Source organism: Lygodium microphyllum, chromosome 19 (genome assembly GCF_053477565.2).
Source record: "Lygodium microphyllum isolate KBCC chromosome 19, Lygodium_microphyllum_v1.1.10, whole genome shotgun sequence".
In the NCBI taxonomy this organism is placed as follows: Eukaryota; Viridiplantae; Streptophyta; class Polypodiopsida; order Schizaeales; family Lygodiaceae; genus Lygodium; species Lygodium microphyllum.
This window is the reverse complement of record NC_141153.1, coordinates 104374788-104395220: the sequence shown is the minus strand read 5'-3', so window position 1 is coordinate 104395220 and position 20433 is coordinate 104374788. Positions and strand designations below refer to the sequence as shown.

The window sequence follows — 20433 nt, the reverse complement described above, 5'->3', positions numbered from 1 at the left end:
TTCCTTGTTTCTTTCTTGCTCTTTCTTGTAGTTCCAACAATCGAGCGTTTTAAGCCCTTTACGCCCACACTGATAGCAAGTAACATCCTGTTGCTTGCCCTTGCTTTTACTCCTACTTTTGCCTTTATTTGCTACATTACCCCTCACCTCTGACCTGCCTCTAAGATGATAGACTAAACCATTGCTTTTTCCATTGGACTTTCTTCTAATCTCCTCATTGAGAATAGAGTCCCTAACACCATCAAAGGTTAAAGCAAGGTTGTTGCTAAGTGAAATAACCAAAGATTCCCAATTATCAAGCAAAGTCATCAATTAAAAAATAGCCTTCAGATTATCATTGAAGGGTTGCAAACCAAAGCCTTGCAACTGACTCAAAATCCTCGTGAAAACACTCAAATGCTTAGATGCTGGCTTAGACTCATCCAACTCCATGTTCACATGCTTTTGCTAAAATTTGTGAATTTTGACAAATTTGATTTGTGAATTTCAGCAAAAGCTTGTGAACATGTTCACAAATTACATTAATACATGTTTCTAAGAGCATAGAACAAGCAAATTTAATAAAATTTCACAAAACTTTGCAAAAGCCCCAAATCCCTCAAGTCCAAATGTACACCAATGTCAACATTCGGCTCAATTGAGCAAAATTTCACTAATACATGAAAAGTCCCAAAAATTTCAAAGCCAATGTACACAATTTTTACAATTTCCGAGTCCAATGTCATTGTTATGCATGAACAGAGCCAAACCTAGAAAAAACCCCAAATTTTCAAGCACAAATCTACACAAATCTAAAAATTGTGCTTACACACACGAACTAGGGCTTAGGTAGATGTGTCAAGTCATCAAAAGATATCGAGCTAACAATCAACCAACTGTCATGTGATACTGCCTGGTCTCCATTAACTATCGAGTGTTGCCACCTACTTGCCACGTTGTCGCCTAGTTCACGATTGATTGACGCCTGCTGTCACCTGCACACGACTAATTGCCGCTGATTGCCACCAAGTCTACCTGGTCACATTGGTCTCCCTTGGTCACACTGACTGCCGAAGACATTGTCGCCTACCTACAAAAGGAACGACATGCCTCCTTCGCACACACACATTGGAACTAATTCGCATGGTCCTCCAAAAGCGCACACACCTTTACCACAACTCTGATACCAGTTTGTCGGGATGAGTGCACAATAGAAATGCGAGTCAGACATGGAGCAACAATAGTGTTGAATATGAGAGTGAGAGAATCCCAAGATGAGTGGATCAACTTGTCACAATACACAAAGAATCAAATGTATTTATATGTTAGGGCACAAATAAGAGTGTGTTCAAACCCGTATAAGTTTATATACACAAAGATTAAGGGACTTTACACCCAACAATTGCAGCCCATCACTATCCAACCCTACACGGCCTATTTTCAACCATTGCTCCACTGTTTGGAGGTCTCCATCTACTGCACTTGCGTTTTTACTATCTAATACGTCATCTACATCAACAAACACCTCTCCTATTGTCACCTGACAGTTCTCTACCTCCAGAGATCAGCTTTCAACCTTCTTTAGTGGTACATTGCTATGTTTACCAGATTTTAGTCTCCGACTACTATGTTTTAGTGACCAACTTGCTACCCTTCATTATTCAACACTCTCTTATCTTCGACTGGTGGTCACAACACTTGGGATCCGTCTTCGGTGGATGCCACTCTCCAACACTACATTGCTCTGTCCTTGGGCATTCTATACACTCTTACATTCATTTACAACATTCATTCACTTCAAAGTTTCTTCTCTCTATATTTGAGTTTTGAGGTTTTGCATTTTATGTTTTGTGTTTGGGATTCAAGTTTTGCTTGTCTCTGTCTGAGTCCTTGTGTTTCAATCTTAGTCGTACATGTTGTATTTCCTCAATACAAACCCTAGCATATCTTTCCACAAGGGAGGATCAAAGGGTCAAAAGAGATGCAAGTTCTATGCTGAAAAGGCAATGACCTATCAAGCAACAATTTGTCTCACAAAACCAACGACAACTTGGAGCAAGGGCAAACATCTGGGATGGTAGATCCTTGCTAGTCGGCGACAAAGAGATAAGACAGCAAAAGAAGAGGCTACATCAAGGAGAGCACTAAATATAGCACTTTATCAAGCAATGGTATCTATTATTGGCAATGAAGAGGCACAAGCTATAGGATGGAGCCTCCAATGGCAATCTATAGTGCACGGGTCAAGATGACAACTCACAGTGCAATTGCCAAGAAGACTTAAGCCGACACGATGGCAATGGCTTCAAGTGGTAGCTAGCCAAGGTGTGGCGTTGAAACCAGCCTTCCTCCTCGAGATGGGTGGTAATGACATGATTAGTTAACAATTACAATAAGTATAAAATTCACAAAACCCAAAAACGCACACTTTACCACTTTAATCCTGAACGATGGGCAGCTTATTGGCCCCAAAATTAGCACCCCTTGCGATATTTCTTTAGCTTTTTTTGCAAATGGATAGAGTACAACTAAGATTCTCTTATCTCCTCCACTAATCCAAGTGTTACTTGCTATCATTAATAACCAACAAGTCTTCAAACCAATTTTCCCCTTGGTTTGCTTAGGAATTGGCCTTTACCCTACACCTTGAAAGAAAACCAACAACAACCGGTGGCTTAGATACAAGGCCTTCAAGAGAAAATGGATAAATTGGAGAATCTCATATCAACAGAAATGGCCTCTAACATTGTACAAGGAGACAAGCAACGTCACGAAGAGTCCACTTTGAGCTTAAGGAAGTATGGTCTAGTACTCAACACAAAAGAAGACTTAGATACCTTAAAAATTGTGTGTGAAAAACTTCAAAGGAACAAGCTAGAGACACTTAAGAGAAAACGGAAACCTCAAGAAAGATTAGGAAAGACTTAGGAGACCTACACAAAAGTCATAGTCGAAGCAAATCCCCAATTTTAGAACCTCCAAATTGAATTAAAGAAAAAGGGTGGAATCAAGAGAAAAAAAAAATCAAAGAATTGCAAGCTCAAATTGCAAACCTCAAAGAACAATTTCAACAAGAAAAGGCTAAGACAGTTCTACATCAAAGAGAAATCCAAGAGAGTTGAAAAGCACAAGGATAGTTAAAGGTAGCTAGCAACAATCTACAATAAACCATTAATGTAGATCTACTCAAAGCAATCAAAAGAACTGCGAATGAAGTAAGGAGGAGCTTGGGGAAAGCATCAAAAGGGCCGATAGATAAGTTAGCTACATCACTAGTCAAAGAGACTCAGCTCAAATCATAGGCAAAAATCTATAAATTTCTCATGACAAGAAAACAAGAGCTCTATAGGAAAGCTATAAGGCTAAGCAAGCCAGATGCTTCACGATCAACCCTCAAGTGTGAAACGATGCCCAAGCCTTCTTATAGCTCAATCCATCTCCCAATTACACATGCACAAGCACAAACATTACAAAGCGTACCTTGTAGGTTCTACAAAGATCCACAACTACAAAAGATTTTGTTAAAGAACCAACATCAGTAACCAATCACCCTCTTCACTAATATGACATCCATGAGCCCTCTTCTATCTTTTCACGTACCCCCAACAAAGCTACAAAGCTACATTTCCATCACATCCTCCAAATAGCTACAACATTTCAAAATAATCACATCATCTACCATCCCTAGCACTTCGTTCTACACTAATGTGCCATAGTACTAGCACTCATCTAGAAGGCTGATAATGTTAACCCTTTTAAGCATGCAACATGAGCTACAAAAAATTTTGAATTATGTGATACGAAAAAAAATTGTCAAATATGATGATTTTAAATAATGAAAGCTAGGCTTTTTTCCATGCAAATTATGTCAAGAAAGACAAGTATGCCTTAATGCCATATCAAGAAAACAAGTATACTCTGATACCATGTCAAGAAATGTCAACCAAAGAGATAGTAAGGTTTGCATGGGAGAAACATAGAGTGTGTACAACAAACATTGAGAAAAAAAAAGAAGCTCAAATGAACAAGATGATGAAGAACTGAAATAATGAAGTGAACCTGATACAAGGGTGCTGTAGCACAAAAGATGCCTTGAAGCAAAGACACTAAAGAAGCCTCTGAGTCTGCAAACGGGGGGATGATGAGGCATCGCCAAAAGTAAGGAGACTTCCGTCGAAGAGAAGCCTCTGAATTTGCAAACGCAAGGATGAAGACTAGTGCCTAGAGCAAGGATACAACCAAAGAAGCCTCCAAATCTACAAATATAGACTTGATGAGCTAACGCCGACTACTAGGAGTGATGCCAATTGGTAATGATGAGCTAGGAGCTAAAAATCACAAATGAAAACAATCTCTAATGGTGATGATGCCAATAGGTGTGACACTTGATGAAAGGGAAGCAACCAAGATGCAAAATACAACAATAGAATGATGCAGTAGAACGCCGTAGTAAAATGCCACAGTAGAATGCCAAGTGGGGATGGATGGAAGGTGGAAGGTGGCCATGAACTACAATGTCCTCCAATATGGGTGTGAGTAGCAGTGACAAGGAGAGAGAAGGATGTTGGAAATGACGAAAGAAAAGTAGTAAATGAATGAGATGTGTAATGAATGAGTAGTGCAGTATATATAGGCACAAACTGTCTTGAGTCTCGCCCACTAAAGTCTCTCAAGAGACGCTCTGACTCTCTCAAAAAGCCTCAAAAAGACTTTTTGAAACTGGAAATGAAAACCAAAAATGGAAATAAAGAAGCAAAACTATATGGAATGATGTAATTTCCCAACAAATTATACACGCTTTTTTTTAAAACCCAAGTGAGTCCATGAGAACACATAAGTGCATGCAAACTGGGATGAACAAGAAACCACTAGAGTGGGCTACATGCCCACTCTAGTGGTTTCTTGTTCATCCCAGGGTTTGCATGCACTTATGTGTTCTCATGGACTCCACTGGGTTTTAAAAAAAAAGCGTGTATAATTTGTTGGGAAATTACATCATTCCATATAGTTTGCTTCTTTATTTCCATTTTTGGTTTTCATTTCCCACTTCAAAAAGTCTTTTTGAGGCTTTTTAGAGAGTAGACATTCTCTTCAGACTTTTAGTGGGCGAGACTAGAGACAAGATTTTTGTGCCTATATATGTGCCGCTACTCATTCATTACACATCTCATTCATTTACTACTTTTCTTTCGTCATTTCCAACATCCTTCTATTTCTCTGCCTTCCTCACTGCTACTCACTACTATGTGTATGTTTGTGCAAGCATAAACAAGCTAGGTAAGAGATGGTCCATGCTTTTGTAAAGAAGCTAATTTCCATAAGAGACAATTAAACTAGAAATACAAAGAAATAGACTAATTTGCCAAGAAACCATAGCCAAGGTGGCTAGACTAAAATGATATTACCATTAATGGCTAAGAATCACATGATGAGAGGCTACAGCATGGTATGCACCCCAAGCTATGGTAGCCAAGAGTATGCACCCTCTTAGATGGTGGGGGGTTAAAACCTCAAATATGAAATGTTAAAAATGACCAAAAAGATCCTTGGCTAGTTACAACTTAGCCTTTTATACTTAGTCCTAATAGGCTAAATATTGGCTAACCTATTAAGGCATTTTTATTCTATTACAAGCCATCCCGGCCTAGAAGAGCTTTGTCCTCAAAGCTGAATTTGATACAAGATACAAGGATGAGTACAAAAATAGCTTGAAATACATGAAATCATGTTGAAATAAAGCTCCATGCTGTAGAAGACTAAATAAGTCGATGAAGAAGAACCATGTGAGTGGAACAAACTGCTATAGGCTGTCCAAAACAGACTGCATTACAAATTTGGTCATATCTTGAAGTAGAAGTGACCAATTTCCATATGCGAGCAATAGAAATGTAGAGAACGATATATAGTACCCAAGCATACCATCAAAATCGAATTTTGATGAAAACAAAGCAATTAGCTTCAATACAGAAATTTATTACAACACACTAATTACTACTCAATGAGTGAATTATCCTCTTGAAAAAGCCATGGAAATTATTCCAAATATGAAGCATGTTCCCAAGAAGACTCTTCCATAGGCAAACCTTTCCACTTTATAAGATACTTCACAAGAACTCGATTCCTTAGAACCTTCTCCCACTTACCAACAACCTTTTCAAGTTCATAAATGATCAAACCATCTTCATCAAGGGAAGGTGGTCCTTCAAAAACTTGAATTTCAGGACCAACATACTTCTTGAGCAAAGATACATGAAAGACATTGTGGATACGTGTAGTTGAAGTTAAATCAAGTTGATAAGCAAGATCCCCAACTCGCTTAATTATTGGATATAGACCATAATACCTATGAGCAAGTTTAATATGTCCTCCCTTAAGAGAAACATGTGTAATTTTTTATCCCCTTGAAAGTTTTTGACACCCTCATTCAATGCTTCTGTAATAGGGTCTTTCTTCTTATTCCTAGCCATTAGAAAACAATGTTGTAGTAGCAGACAGTTTGCCAATAGATCCCTTGTTTCTCTCAAAATATAGCACCAATCAGAATACTTAGTAACTTAATGGAAAGCTTATTATATGAGCATATACCAAATTTAAAAAGATTTCAACTTGGGTTGAAGAATTTAGGTGAAACAATGATAAATAGTGTCACCCTATATGCTGTCTGGGTGCTGTTTCATTGTATCTATTGTCAGTAAATCAGTAATAACTTAGGCTTCTAATATCAAATCAATAAACTTTTTGATTCAAATTGAAGCTTAGGATTCCCTCTTCGAATGGAACTATCAAGTTCTCAATACGGATCAATACAAAATTTTCTATAATAGGATCTTCAATGCTGAACAAAAGTTCCCTGCACCCTCTCTACAACCTGTAAATGCCCTGTTTGACCCTCTAGGAGACCCCTAAGTAAGAATAACCCTTGTAAACCCCTATAATAACCTGAAGGAAATTATGGAACACCTGTAGGGCTCAAGAATGACCTGTAGAATGGTAGATACCTGCTGTACAAACCTGTGAAACTGTGACCACTTATAGGTATCCAAAGAATAAGAGATGTATTGCGTCTCTTCCAATATTGTACCGATGGAACTTCAACCACTTGTAGCTCTTTGAATATGTCAAGAATCGCATGGTGGGGGGACTTGCTCAAGATGTTGCGTCGAACACACACAGAATGCACAAGGAGAAGCTCACTCAAGAGACAAGAAGAGAGATGGAGGCCAAAACGTTTTCTTGCTGGTTCCTTCTTCTTCTTCCACATACTTTACAATGTACACAAAGTATAGATAAGATACAACATAAAGGAAAGTGGCCTACTAAGTCAAACAATGCATAACCGACTACACTAGTCAACTGGCGGCTATAACTATGCCAACTGTAAATAGGTATAACAACCTAAATATAATAAGTAATGAGTCAGTGGCCATGTGAATCATAATGACCACCGACGTGCTAAGTGTAGACGTATGGACCCATCTAACCAAGCGGTCCATCATTAATGTCCGCATGTGTTGAGCTTGTCATCTCAACACTCCCCCTCAAGCTCAATTGCATCTCTGCAACTCCAAGTAAGCTTCGAAACTTTTGAAGCTTCTCTGTATCCAATGCCTTCGTGAAGATGTCAGCTATCTGATCCTGTGTGCTGACATACACCCAATTGTATACCACTCATGTTGTCACAATAAATGACAACTGGACCTTCCACCTACACATCTAAATCAGCCAATAACTTTTGCAGCCATACTCCCTCACATGCTGCAACAGCAGCACCTCTATACTCAGCCTCTGTACTCGACAAAGCAACTGTAGATTGCTTTTTGCTGCTCCAAGTAACTGTTGCACTACCAAGAGAGAACATGTATCCACTGGTAGATCTTCTATCAGACATACTACCAACCCAATCTGCATCTGTGTATCCAAACACCTGTACATCTGTACCTGCCTCATAGAAAATTCCATAATATAATGTGGACTTCACATATCTCAATATGAGTCTGACTGCATCCAAATGTGGCTTTTTAGATACTTGCATAAACTGACTCACAAGACCAACAACGTAGCTCAAGTCTGACCTTGTAATGGTCATGTAGATCAAACTCCCCACTATCCTCCTGAACATAGTAGAATCTTCTATCTCATCGCCAACATCAGCACTCAACTTTACATTCTGCTCTAACGGGACTGAAAGTGGTTTGCATACTGTCATACCATACTTGGGCAACATATCCAAGCCATACTGTCTTTGGGATAGCCATATACCATCATCACGTCTGATCACCTCAATGCCAAGGAAGTACCTGAGCTCACCTAAATCCTTCATCTCACCTAAATCCTTCATCTCAAACTTCTTCAAAAAGTCCTTGACTTCAACAATCCCACTATCACTATCACCTATAATAATCAAGTCATCCACATAGATGACTATAATGACCAAACCTGCATCTCCCTTTCTCACATAAAGTGAGTGATCAGCATCAGAAACATAAAAGCCAATATTGACAAGATACTCTTTGATCTTGTCAGACCATGCTTCAAGTGCTTGCTTGAGCCCATAGAACGCCTTCTTCAACCTACATACATACGTGGGATACTCTAAATCTTCATAATCTGCTAGTTGATTCATATACACTTCTTCTTGCAGATCACCATGCAAGAAGGCATTCTTCACATCCATTTGCTACAACCTCTAATCTTTGGTTGCTGCCAAAGCAATCACACATCTGACAGTTGCCATCCTAGCAACTGGACTGAAGGTTTCTTCATAATCTATGCCATATGTCTGGGCATAGCCTTTTGCAACCAACCTAGCTTTGTACTTACTAATAGAACCATCTGCATTGTGCTTAATCTTATAAACCCACTTACATTCAATAGCTTTCTTACCCTTCGGCAATGATACTAGATCCCAAGTCTTATTGGCCTCTAATGCAGCCATCTCCTCATCCATTGCTGCATCCCAATGATGCATGACCAACAGCCTCCTCAAAACATGTGGGCTCGACATCCTCAATCACTTTCACCATATAAGCATAATGGTGAGCTGCATAACCTTCAAAACCAAATTTGTTAACAGGGTATCTCACCTTGCTAGACCTGCGTACCACTGGATCACTCAATGGAGTCTTTGCATTGATGCGTGCTCTCTGTACACCTGAAGTCCTCACAGAAAAAATGCCAAGCTCATCATCCAAGCTCTCTGAGCCACTAGAGTCTCCATCAAGAACTGCATCAATGCCATCTGACACTTTATCCTTTTCTTTGTCTTTACCTGTAGTGCTACTAGATGCACTTGAAAATGTAGAGCTACTCCTTAGTCTCCTAGACCAAGAACTACCAAATGATGTCTTTGGTCCACTAAGAGTCCGTGATTTCTGCTTTTCAGCCTACACACGAGTGTCATAATCATCATCATCATCCAATGCATCACCACTAGATGCATACCAACTGCTCATTTCATCAAAGATGACATTTCTACTCACTCTGAACTTACATGTGATAGGATTATAACAACAATACCCTTTCTGCTCTAAAGAGTATCCAATAAAAACACATTTTTCTACCTTTGGATCAAGCTTCTTCTGTAGCTCATCTGGCACATGAACGTATGCAACACAGCCAAATACCTTCAAGTGCGATACATCAGGCTTCTTGCCAGTAAAGCATTCTTCAGAAGTCATACCATGAACTGCACTTGTGGGAGTTCTGTTCATAATATAAACAATTGTATGAACAACCTCAGACCAAAAATGCTTAGACATATTCTTTTCAGCCATCAAGGCGCGTGCACCTCCTGCAATATATCTGTTTTTCCTTTCTGCAACCCCATTTTGTTGTGGGATATACTTGCATGTAAACTATCTCTTTATCCCATGAGACCTCAAAAAATCACTGAACTCATTCGAGAGATACTCTCCCCCTCCATCTGACCTCAAGCACTTTACTTTCAAGCTGTTTCTCTTTCAAATGCAACCTTAAAAGTTCTAAAGTGCTCAAACGCTTCACTCTTTTCCTTCATAAAAAGAGATACATTTTGTATAGGCCCCCAAATATCTGTATGCACAACATCAAGGATATTTCTGCTTACATCTCTGTCATGTGAAAAGGGTTGTCTTGCATGCTTATCAAACTGACATGCTTCGCATACCTTATAAAATTCTGCAATTCTAAATGTAAGCAAACCTATAACTAACCCTTTGGACTGCATTAATTTCAACCTTTGTACATTTGCATGTCCAATGCATTTGTGCCAAATTTCAATATCTGCAATACCTTTTCCTTTAGCATACATAGCAACATTCATAGTAGAAATTCCAGCATCCAGAGTAAATATACGTCCAACTCTACTTCCCTTTGCAACCAACCTGCACTTGTCATTGAAGTCTTCTACAAAGCAACCCTTTGCATTAAATCTGATTTGCAGCTCTTGCTCTACCATTTGATCGACTGACACCAAGTTCTTTGTAATAGATGATACATGTAATACATCTGAAAAACTCTTTGTCTTACCATCATACAAAGACAATGAAACTTTTTCAATGTGTAAAATTAGGTGGCATGAATCATCAACCGTCTGCACATAACCTGTATTTTTCAAATCTTACATCTCTCCAAACCATTCTGCATAGCTGGTCATCTAATTGAATACACCTGAATTAACATACCAAACATCATGTATTCCCTTTCCTGTAACAGCATTCAACATATGCTGCATAACAATCGTGAAGACGATGCATAGTTTCCTTGTTGCAACTTATCACTGCGAATATCATCTTTCTTAGTATAACATTGGGCTGAAATATGATCTATTTTGCCACAGTAGTGACACACAATACCAGAGTTGTTAAAATCTCTGTTCTGCAATCCACCTCTTCCTCTAAAGCTCCCCTTGTCTCTAAAGTTACCACGACCTCCTGAAACTTGCATATCGCCAAATTACTAATTCAATTTGTTTTGCTGGTTGTCACTACCACGTCCTGTACCACGACCTCTTAAAGAGGATCTACCACGTCTTCTTCCTGAACTCAAGTAAAATGCTTGGACCTGTTCACCAATTTTTTCAGACGAATCACCCTGCATATTGATCTCTTCAATAATCATGAGAGAGATCAGCTCATCAAAATCTAAAAAGCCACATCAAAATCTGAAAATGGCTTTCGTACATATACTGAAATAACAAATGATTTCCATCCTTTCTCATTGTTAAGGCCACTCAGAGTAAATAAAACCAAATCATCATCATCCGACATTGCATCAATCACTGCTAAAGCATCTGCAATGCTCCTCACCTTTGTCAGATGGGAGAGGATCGAGGTGCAGCTGAAGTGCAGTAGACAGTGTGAGAGTGAGAGACAGAGTTGAGCACGACACCCAATGCAATAGTACTGAATAGAGTGTTAGCTGAAAGTACAAATGATAACCCTTATACCTTAGGGTTATAAGGGGCTGTTTACACCCAAACACAGTAAGTGCCCGTAAGTGTGCACCACAAGCACATACAAAATAGTACACATAATCTGGGGGAAAAAACCTCTCCTACCGAGAGTAAAAAGTGCCCCAGTGTCCTAGTGATCACCCGCACACTCCCATATGAGCGTAGGCGTAAGTAAGGCGTGTGAGATACCCAACAAACCCCCCTGGAGTGAAGAGTGATCAAGTGTACAAGGATCATCCGCCACCAAAGGGCGTCAAATTCAAAGCATCGCGAAATGCTTCAAATTTGTCTCGTGGAAGAGCTTTGGTGAAGATGTCTGCCACATTGCTGGTGGTAGGACAGTAGACAAGGCTGATATCACCTGCATGTAGCCTCTCTCTGACAAAGTGGTAGTGAATCTCTATGTGTTTCGTGCGAGCATGAAACACAGGGTTCCGTGCCACTGCAATGGCACTCTGACTGTCAGTATATAAAGGAGTAGGCTCCGTAACAGATACATCCAAATCAGCAAGTAAGCGTCTAAGCCATACGCACTCAACTGCAGTAGTGAAGGCTGCCTTGTACTCAGCTTCACATGACGACGTGGCAACAGTGGATTGTTTCTTGCTAAGCCAAGAAATGCATGACGAGCCAAGAAAGAAACAATTGCCACTAGTGGAGTGACGAGTATCAAAATCACCAGCCCAATCAGAGTCACTGTAAGCATGTAACTGCAATGGTCCCCCCTTGGCATAAAGCAATCCAAGAGCTCTAGTACCCTGCAAGTAACGAAACACACGCTTCACAGCTTGCCAATGCGACATACGAGACTGATGCATGTACCTGCTCAAAACTGAAACGGCAAACTGTATGTCTGGCCGAGTGTGGCATAGATAGATGAGACATCCCACTGCTGGAGCATAAGTATGGATATCAAACAAATCACTGTCATCATGTAATGACAGTTTGAGCCCAGGTTCCATGGGTGTACAAACTGGCTTGCAATCCTGTAAGCCAAACTTCTCAAGAAGTTGCCCAATGTACCTTGACTGACATAATCCAATGCCTCTAGCATCATGTACAAACTGGATGCCCAAGTAATAGTGCAAAATACCCAAGTCAGACATGTCAAAAGTTTGCTGTAAATTATTTTTGAATGCTGAAATCTGATCAGCATGTGTTCCAGTGAGCAAAAGGTCATCTACATATAGACACAAAATCAGCATGGATCCCCCTTCTTTATGTACATAAAGGGTAGACTCAGATGGGCTGTTTACAAACCCCTGACTAAGCAAGAAAGCATCTATCTTTGCGTACCAAGCTCGTGGAGCTTGTTTCAAACCATATAGAGCTTTTTTAAAAAAAAAAAAAAAAAAAAAAAAAAAAAAAAAAAAAAAAAAAAAAAGCTGCTGTACATACACTTCTTCCTGAAGTTCCCCATGTAAGAATGCAGTCTTTATATCCAGCTGATGCACTTTCCAACCAAAATGTGCAGCCAAGGCAATCATAGACCGAATGGTCGTCATACGGGAGGTAGGAGCAAAGGTCTCCTCATAGTCAATGCCCTTTTTCTGTGCGTAGCCTTTAGCTACCAGCCGTGCCTTGTACTTATCTATGGATCCATCTGCATTCCTTTTCAATTTGTAGACCCATTTCGTACCAATGGCACGCTTGCCAACTGGCAAAGACACCAAATCCCAAGTATGATTCTTATGAATAGAATCCAATTCAGCTTGCATGGCTGCCATCCAATGCACACTATGTCGTGCATCTTCAAAACATTCAGGCTCCTCATTATCATGAGTACATGCTGCCATAACAAACTCCATGGAATGTGCTGAATCATGCAGTCGAGTTTGCCTTCGAGTACGACCAGCCAAGGGTGTTTCCAAATGACTATCTCTCATAGTCTGCGTGTACCATCTAGGCACCTGTCTTGCTTCCTGACTGTGTACAAGTTCCTGCTGAATTTCAGTTTCAGCAATGTGCTGATTTACTGCATGTTCCATAGGAGCAGCTGGCTGAACATTAGGTTCATTTGCTGAAGTACCAGCTGAATCACCAAATGTGATGGGCAGCAGCCCTTCAAAGACATCACGGGCAGCCTGATATGTATCAAAACCAGCCAAGGATAATTCTGATTTTTCATCAAATACAACATCCCTGCTGACAAAAACCTTCTTGGTCACGGGATCATAGAGTCTGTAGCCTTTGCTTTCGCTGCTATATCCCATAAAGATGCATTTTACAGCCTTGTTGTCCAACTTCTTTCGAAGTACCTGTGGAATATGGGCATATGCAAGACACCCAAAAGTACGGAAGTGGCCAACAGAAGGTTTGCGGCTGTGCCAAGCCTCAAAAGGTGTGACGGTTTTCAAGGCCTTGGTAGGGCATCTGTTCAAAATGTGGCAAGCGCACATGACGGCTTCCATCCAAAAACTATGAGGCAAACTCTTTGCCTTCAGCATACATCTGGCCATCTCCATGAGTGACCGATTTTTCCTCTCTGCTACCCCATTCTGCTGTGGAGTATATGCAGTAGTGTACTGATGGATAATGCCCTTCTGCTGCAAATAAGAATTCAGCATAGAGGACATGTATTCCCCCCCTCGGTCCGAACGGAGAGTCTTAATCTTGCAACCAGACTGAGTTTCCACAAGTGCACTGAAAGCCAAAAATGCATCATACACTTCTGACTTCTTTTTCAAGCAATAGACCCAGCACAAACGTGTAAAGTCATCAATAAATGTTACAAAATAGTAACAACCACCCAATGACTGTGTCTGCATGGGCCCACAAACATCCGAATGCACAAGCTGTAATCTGGCTGTTGCTCTAAAAGCAACATCACGGGGAAAAGAGAAACGATGCATTTTCCCCAAAATGCAACCCTCGCATAAATGCTCAGGAGGTCTCTCCAAGAGAGGTAATCCATCCAACATCTGAGTACGCTGTAATAGCATCAAGCTGCCATAGTTTACATGCCCCAAACGAGCATGCCATAACTCTGCCTCTAACATAGCAGGAGTAAGAGTGGATGTCAAATATGCAGACTGATCTACCGAAAGAGCATCCAACTCATATAACCCATGACACAAAGAACCTGTCAAGACCAATGTCATGTGTTCCTTGTCACGGACCATGCAACGGTCATCATCAAAGGTGACCTGCAAACCACAACGTGCCATAGAAGAAATGGAAAGCAGATTCTTCTTAATGCCAGGCACATACAAAGCATCCTGTAGGCGGAGAATAGAGCCATCAATGGCTGTAAGCTGAATCTTCCCAATACCACGAACAGGGTATGATGCATTATTAGCACACTGAACAGACTTCCCAACGGGAGGTGCACCAAGAGAAGCAAACAAATCTCTACGAGATGTGATATGCCGTGAAGCACCACTGTCAAAGAACCAAGTGTCAGCATCTTCTGTAGAGCTAAATGCTCTATCAGCCCAAGAGACATCATAACTGCAAGTGTAAAAACAATAGTCCCTGTCTGCAACAAAGGACGCGGACTCACTAGCAGTGGAAGGAGCTGCAGAAACAGACATCCCTGACTCCTTCTTCTTCTCTTTGGCGATGCGCTTCCTGCACTCAGTGATGTAGTGGCCAGGCTTCTTGCAGTAATGGCATTTTCCTTTCTTGGCTTGCGTGCCCCCCTGTTTCTGACTTGTCTGTGAAGTGTTACTACTACCAGAACTCTGCGAAGCATTTTTCCCTTGGCTGTTTTTACCCTTCTACCTTGACATAAAAGCCTGCTCAGAGGCTATACCATCCACACCACTGTTCCGTCTAGTTTGTTCCTCCTCTAGAAGCAAACTGACAAGCTGAATGAAAGTGATGGGCTCTTTCGAAATCCTCATAGTGAGGTTCAAGGCAGTATGAAAAGCCAAGTAAGAGGGAGGCAGTGAATTCAATGTTGTAGAAATCAGCTGCGCATCTGAGTAGTACTCATCCACATTCATGAGTTGCTCCCGCAAGTCCTGAATTTTGTTGAGATGATCCTGCATAGAATCACCCTCATTCATCTTTAGAGTCTCTAGCTCTTTCTTCAAGAAAGAGATGCGAGTCTCATTCTTTCCTGCAAACATCTGCTCCAATATCAACCAAGCTTCTTGTGAAGAAGCTGCTGAACGAATATGAGGAATGATAGAACGCTGAACTGCCAATGCAATCAGCGACATAGCCTGTGCATCCCGTGTATCCCAAGTTTTCTGAGCTGCAGTTCTTGGGGGAAGTGGCTGAGCGGGGTGAGGTGGAGGGGGCTGAGGTTGCCCTCTTGCACGTCCTCCTGGAGGAGGAGTAGCGGAAGCCACAACTCCCGGTCGTGCTTCCTCTCCACTGACATAATCCCACAAATTTTTGGCCACTAATACATTCTTCATCATGAAAGACCAAAGGGAATAATTGTTCCCATCCAATCGGTCTTCCTTGGACACATAGGTGAATACATCTCCTCCCTGATTTGCCATTATTTCCCAAAAGGTAATAGAGCAATGTCAATGCAGTACGGGCTGGAAATCTGCAAATTTCCAGAAATTGCAGCAAACACAAGTCTGCAATTAATGTGCAAAGGGTACTCTGTCAAAAAAAAAACTGTCACTGATGCACGCTTCCCAAGGTGCAATTAGTGCTCAGCAGCACTAAAACATCAAAAGCCCCAAAATTTTCTGCCCAAAATTTCTGTCACAAATGTCTGTTACAAAAGCCCCAAAATGTGCATTCAATGTGTCACAGACAGACACAGCACGTTTCCCAATGCTGAAAACTGAACCTGCTGTTCAGCACGTTTCCCAATGCTGAACCTGAACCTGTTGCACGAACTCCTGTGTAAAAGAAAAGTGCAGAATGTTACCTCTGCGTGTTGACGACGGGCACGATTCCCGAGGTAATGACTGCTGGGTACAGTCGGACTGACGCACAGGTACAGGCGTGCAGGTCCAGTGACACGCGCAGGCAGGACTGGGCGCGCGCTGGGCTGAGGAGGCGGCACCCAGGACTGGCTGGTGGAGACAGGTGGCGCGCTGGCAGCTGGAGCTGACGGCACAGACTAGCTCAGCGCAGGGAGGCTGCGCAGGCAGACTGACAGGCGAAGGGGCACTCTGGGCAGACACAGGGCAGAGGACTCGCTGGGCAGGGGTGGCAGCACGCAGGTACAGGTGGCGCTCTGATTGTTGGAGCTGCACGCTGGGCAGAGGAGTCGTCTGGTGCTGCGCGCTGACGGACTGCAGCAACTCCATATGGGTTGGGTGACAGCCAGCTAGTGTGAGAAGCAGTCAACAGGAAGAGAAACAAAAACACAGGTTGCAGCTCCCTTAGGTGGTGGAGTCTGATGGCAGCAACACTTGATTATGGGCAGCAACTTCCTTGTAGGATAGCAGCAAGAAAACACAGCCCCAATGATGGGTGATGATGCCAAAAGAGCTAGCGGCTGCTGGGCAGGCCTCTGGACCCAAGTGGCTGCTGCAGCAAAGGCCCACCGTTCTAAAAAGGTAGGGGATAGGCTGGTTGATGGAGAGGGAAAGCACTCAGTGAAGGAGACTGACTGAGAGTGAATGTGTGAATGAAATGTGTAACTGAAATGCAATTCCACAACATGCCCTCTTGTAGAGGACTTTTCAGGCATTTGTCCTATTGTGCACAAATTAAAAATTTTAACATAAATAAAGCTTTAGGATTAATGCATGATAGTTAAATATTAATGCAAGCCTTGGTTTTGGTGGCTCAACAAGCCAGACACAGCCAAAGGAACAAATGCAGTCACAGAAATGTGGGTCTCGTGATGGAAGCAGCAATAGTGCCACAGTGACAATTGATGGTCAGCTACTCCACGGCAGACTGACTACCAGTTGGCCAGCCCACTATACCTGCAACAGCTGTCTCTGCCCTCTCGTGAAAGGCGGTGGGCAGAATTAACCTTCTCTCCAGCCACAGTATTCCTATCTTGGATCCAGATTTCACCATTTCAACACACTCATCTTCTCCCTTGTTCAAAATACTTTGAGTGCAACTGTGTCTTCTTTTTTGCACTCTTTGCACAATTTTTTAAGCTGTGAACTTAAGTGTCTGAGAGAGGGACTGATAAGGTGTCTCATTTATTTCTTAGTACTGCTGAACCTCACACACCTTGTGATCATTTGTGATATTATTTCATTTTTTAATTTGTATGTTACCGGTGTCTAATCCAATGAAGTTTCCTCCAACTGCTTGTTTCTGATTCTATGATGACACTTTTTATGAGGTGGTTATAACATACTAACTAGTAATTGTGATTTCATGTGGTAACTTACTTGATGAATAGGTGGGTACATGGAATTTGTACACACTGGACACTCCAACAGTTCATGGACACTACTTGTAGGGGGCATTGCTGACTTCCCAGCACTGGAAATATATGCTTTGGAGAGAGAAATGGTAGCAGCATCCATTTCCGAAACATTTGCCACACTGGAACCAATATCCCCTTCTTGTGCAAGAGATTCTGGAACCTCAAGACACATGCTTTTTGGAGCCATGCTGCTCATACAAACAGCAACCTTGTGAAGCTTTGGATACCGTTCTGTAGAATAAGATCAAAATATTTGGCCAGACACTGGACTCTGAAGGCAGATTTCACATTTTTCCTCAACAGCAAAAGCCACGAGTGTTGTATGTCAAGTCATCATTGAGGGTAAAGTACCTGAAAGTAACAACTAGTAGATGAGACTCAATCAAAAAGGTCGTTTTGAATGCTTCAAATGTGGTGCCTACTTTGCTTAGTTCAGATATCCTGCTTTGCCTACCTGAAAGTTAAAAAGTAGCTTCACATGAAAGGCCCATGTTCAAAAAAGAAACAAGTAATATTGCAGCTTATAATAATTCAAACTTTGGGCAGTTTCTTTGTGTGCTATCCGAATCATTTGCTTCTGAAGTCAAAGAACGTATCCTCTGAAGGAAAACTATCAGAAACATGCCCTTTACTGAAGCTGAAACTATGTCTAGCGATGTAAATGACTGTTTCCTAAAGCCCTGCCAGTGCATCCTACCAAAATAACTTTCGAGAAAAAGATGATCGTGCTTCCATTATGATGAGCAACCAAACACACTTAGAGCACCTCCCAGATCAAGTTGCTTAATTATCGACAGGCAAAGGATCCTCTTATTAGGAAGACCGATCTTTTCCATATTGAATAGCACACTGACACGTCCGAGCAACTAACAACAAAGATACACCAACCCGGTTGCTTGTAAAACTATTGGCCTACTTGGAGACATTATTTATCAGAAAACAATTAACTCAAAACTCGTGGTGGAAATGTCTCCCTTTCTAGAAAATAATATTTCGGTGAAGCAAGGATAATATAAAGGAGGGACTGGTAATCCATTACTTCCATTGACTTTCTGCGAAACATTGTTAGGTGTCTCGTTCCTTGTATGGCAGGATGTCCTTAGGTGACAGGCTGGAATAGCACTTAATTGTTATTGCCTTGTCAGTGGAAATGCATTGTGACGGAAGGCTATTTTCAGCAACCAGACAGAACTAATTTTGATCCACTAGCGATACTGTAGCTTGCGGGTGGTCTGTGGAACTAGGCGTGTTACATTCCCAAATTAAGGCTCAAAAATTACCACAGATGGTCATTGCCTTTCCCGGCGTTGCCGAAGGATCATGAACGCTCTAAGGAGGAAAGGGGATTGTTGGAGACCTAATACATTTGATGCACAGCGGCACGGATCCACACCGGCTATTCTTGATTGATCTGACGATTATGGTATGAGATCCTCTACCGTGTATGTATTTCATGTGTGCGAGCTATCTGAAAAACAATGCATGCATTTTCGAGGGGGGAGAGAATCGCCATTACTAAATACATCCAAATCGAAGGGCACACAGGCATTCAAAACGGCACGGAGTCCAATGCAGGGGGACATATTAAAGTTCGAAGAGACAGACAAGAAAGCGCACACGAGACAGCGCACTTACTGGATTGAAGCAGCTGCAAGATGCAATGGCGGGAGGATGCTAATAATGAAAGCAAAAGAAGGAATGTAAAGCGAGCGGATTAAAGCAGAGAGGGAGATATCGGCAGGAGTCGCGAGAAGAAGAAGAAGAAGAAGAATGAAGGTGAAGGCTGAGTCACAGTAGTAATAAGTCTGCTTGAAGCCTCTCTCTCGTCTGCTGCTCCAATCCGCCATGGCGCAAGCCACTCTCTCGTCTGCTGCTCCAATCGGCCATAGCGAGTCACGAGAGGCGTTCTCTGTCTCTCGTGTTATTGTTTTAGGGGAAATTTGATAAAAATATTAAAAAACAGAGCAGGGTCGCTTCTCTCTTTCGGTCGCCAAAAACCACCCGCGCTCGGAAAAACCGCCGCCGCTGTCAGAAAACAGCTGATCTCCTTTCGCTCCCTTTTCCTATCCGTCTGCACCGATCACGATTCAAAATTTGAAGGGCTGGGCTGTCCACGCAAAAGGCTTTATTTTAAAATGCCTGAGGGGTTTCCTTAACACCAAATTAGGCCCATGACACATGCAAGTCGATTCCAATCAAATGCTCAGGTTAACTAACTCCATTTGATTTCCGTGAAAATAGGAACTTCTAACCAACTTATTACCATCGAAAAGGACGGTGCTATGTTTACTTGTCAGAGTAGAGTCTTGCTAATGTGGCATTATTGTGTTGCTCACGCCATGATAGAGTTGCATATCTTTAACAGTTTGCCATGTGATGGCCCCATCATTCTTTTACTTGTGCATGGCCAATGCACTTTGTTTTCAACTAGTATCATCTTGAAGTCAATTTACCTACCTGGGGCCAGGCACTTATCTATATCTATACAAGTGTATTGCCATGTCCATGAGAGGACACTTGTATAGCATTGCAGATTGGTTACGTGGCATGATGACCACCGGCCACACAGATTGTAACAAAATGAATGAAGAGGGTTCTTGGGTTAGACTAAAGGAAGGAGAGAGAGAGAGAGAGAGAGATGTAATCAGGAGGATAAGTATTGTAATCATTGAACATTAAGGCTTCTCAGTTTTGTTATCTTTATCTTTGAGTG

General features: G+C 41.7%; 1 protein-coding gene across 6 annotated transcripts in view; it reads right to left on the bottom strand.

The window, feature by feature from the left end:
• Window positions 1–19805, bottom strand: part of LOC148020234 (E3 ubiquitin-protein ligase SINAT3-like) — a 38287-nt gene extending 18482 nt beyond the window's left edge. The window contains exons 1-2 of one of the 6 annotated variants that reach the window (XM_087700563.1): window positions 19356–19805; window positions 17683–18071 (exon numbers count right to left, since the gene is read on the bottom strand). In XM_087700563.1, coding sequence (XP_087556689.1) covers window positions 17683–17916 — 234 coding nt within the window. In that variant the 5' untranslated portion in view covers window positions 17917–18071; window positions 19356–19805. Of the gene's footprint in view, window positions 1–17682; window positions 18072–18174; window positions 18974–19000; window positions 19325–19355 lie in introns of those variants that run through there. The other 5 variants (XM_087700560.1, XM_087700561.1, XM_087700557.1 and 2 more) reach the window with 5 other exon arrangements.
• Between the last annotated feature and the right edge of the window lie 628 nt (window positions 19806–20433).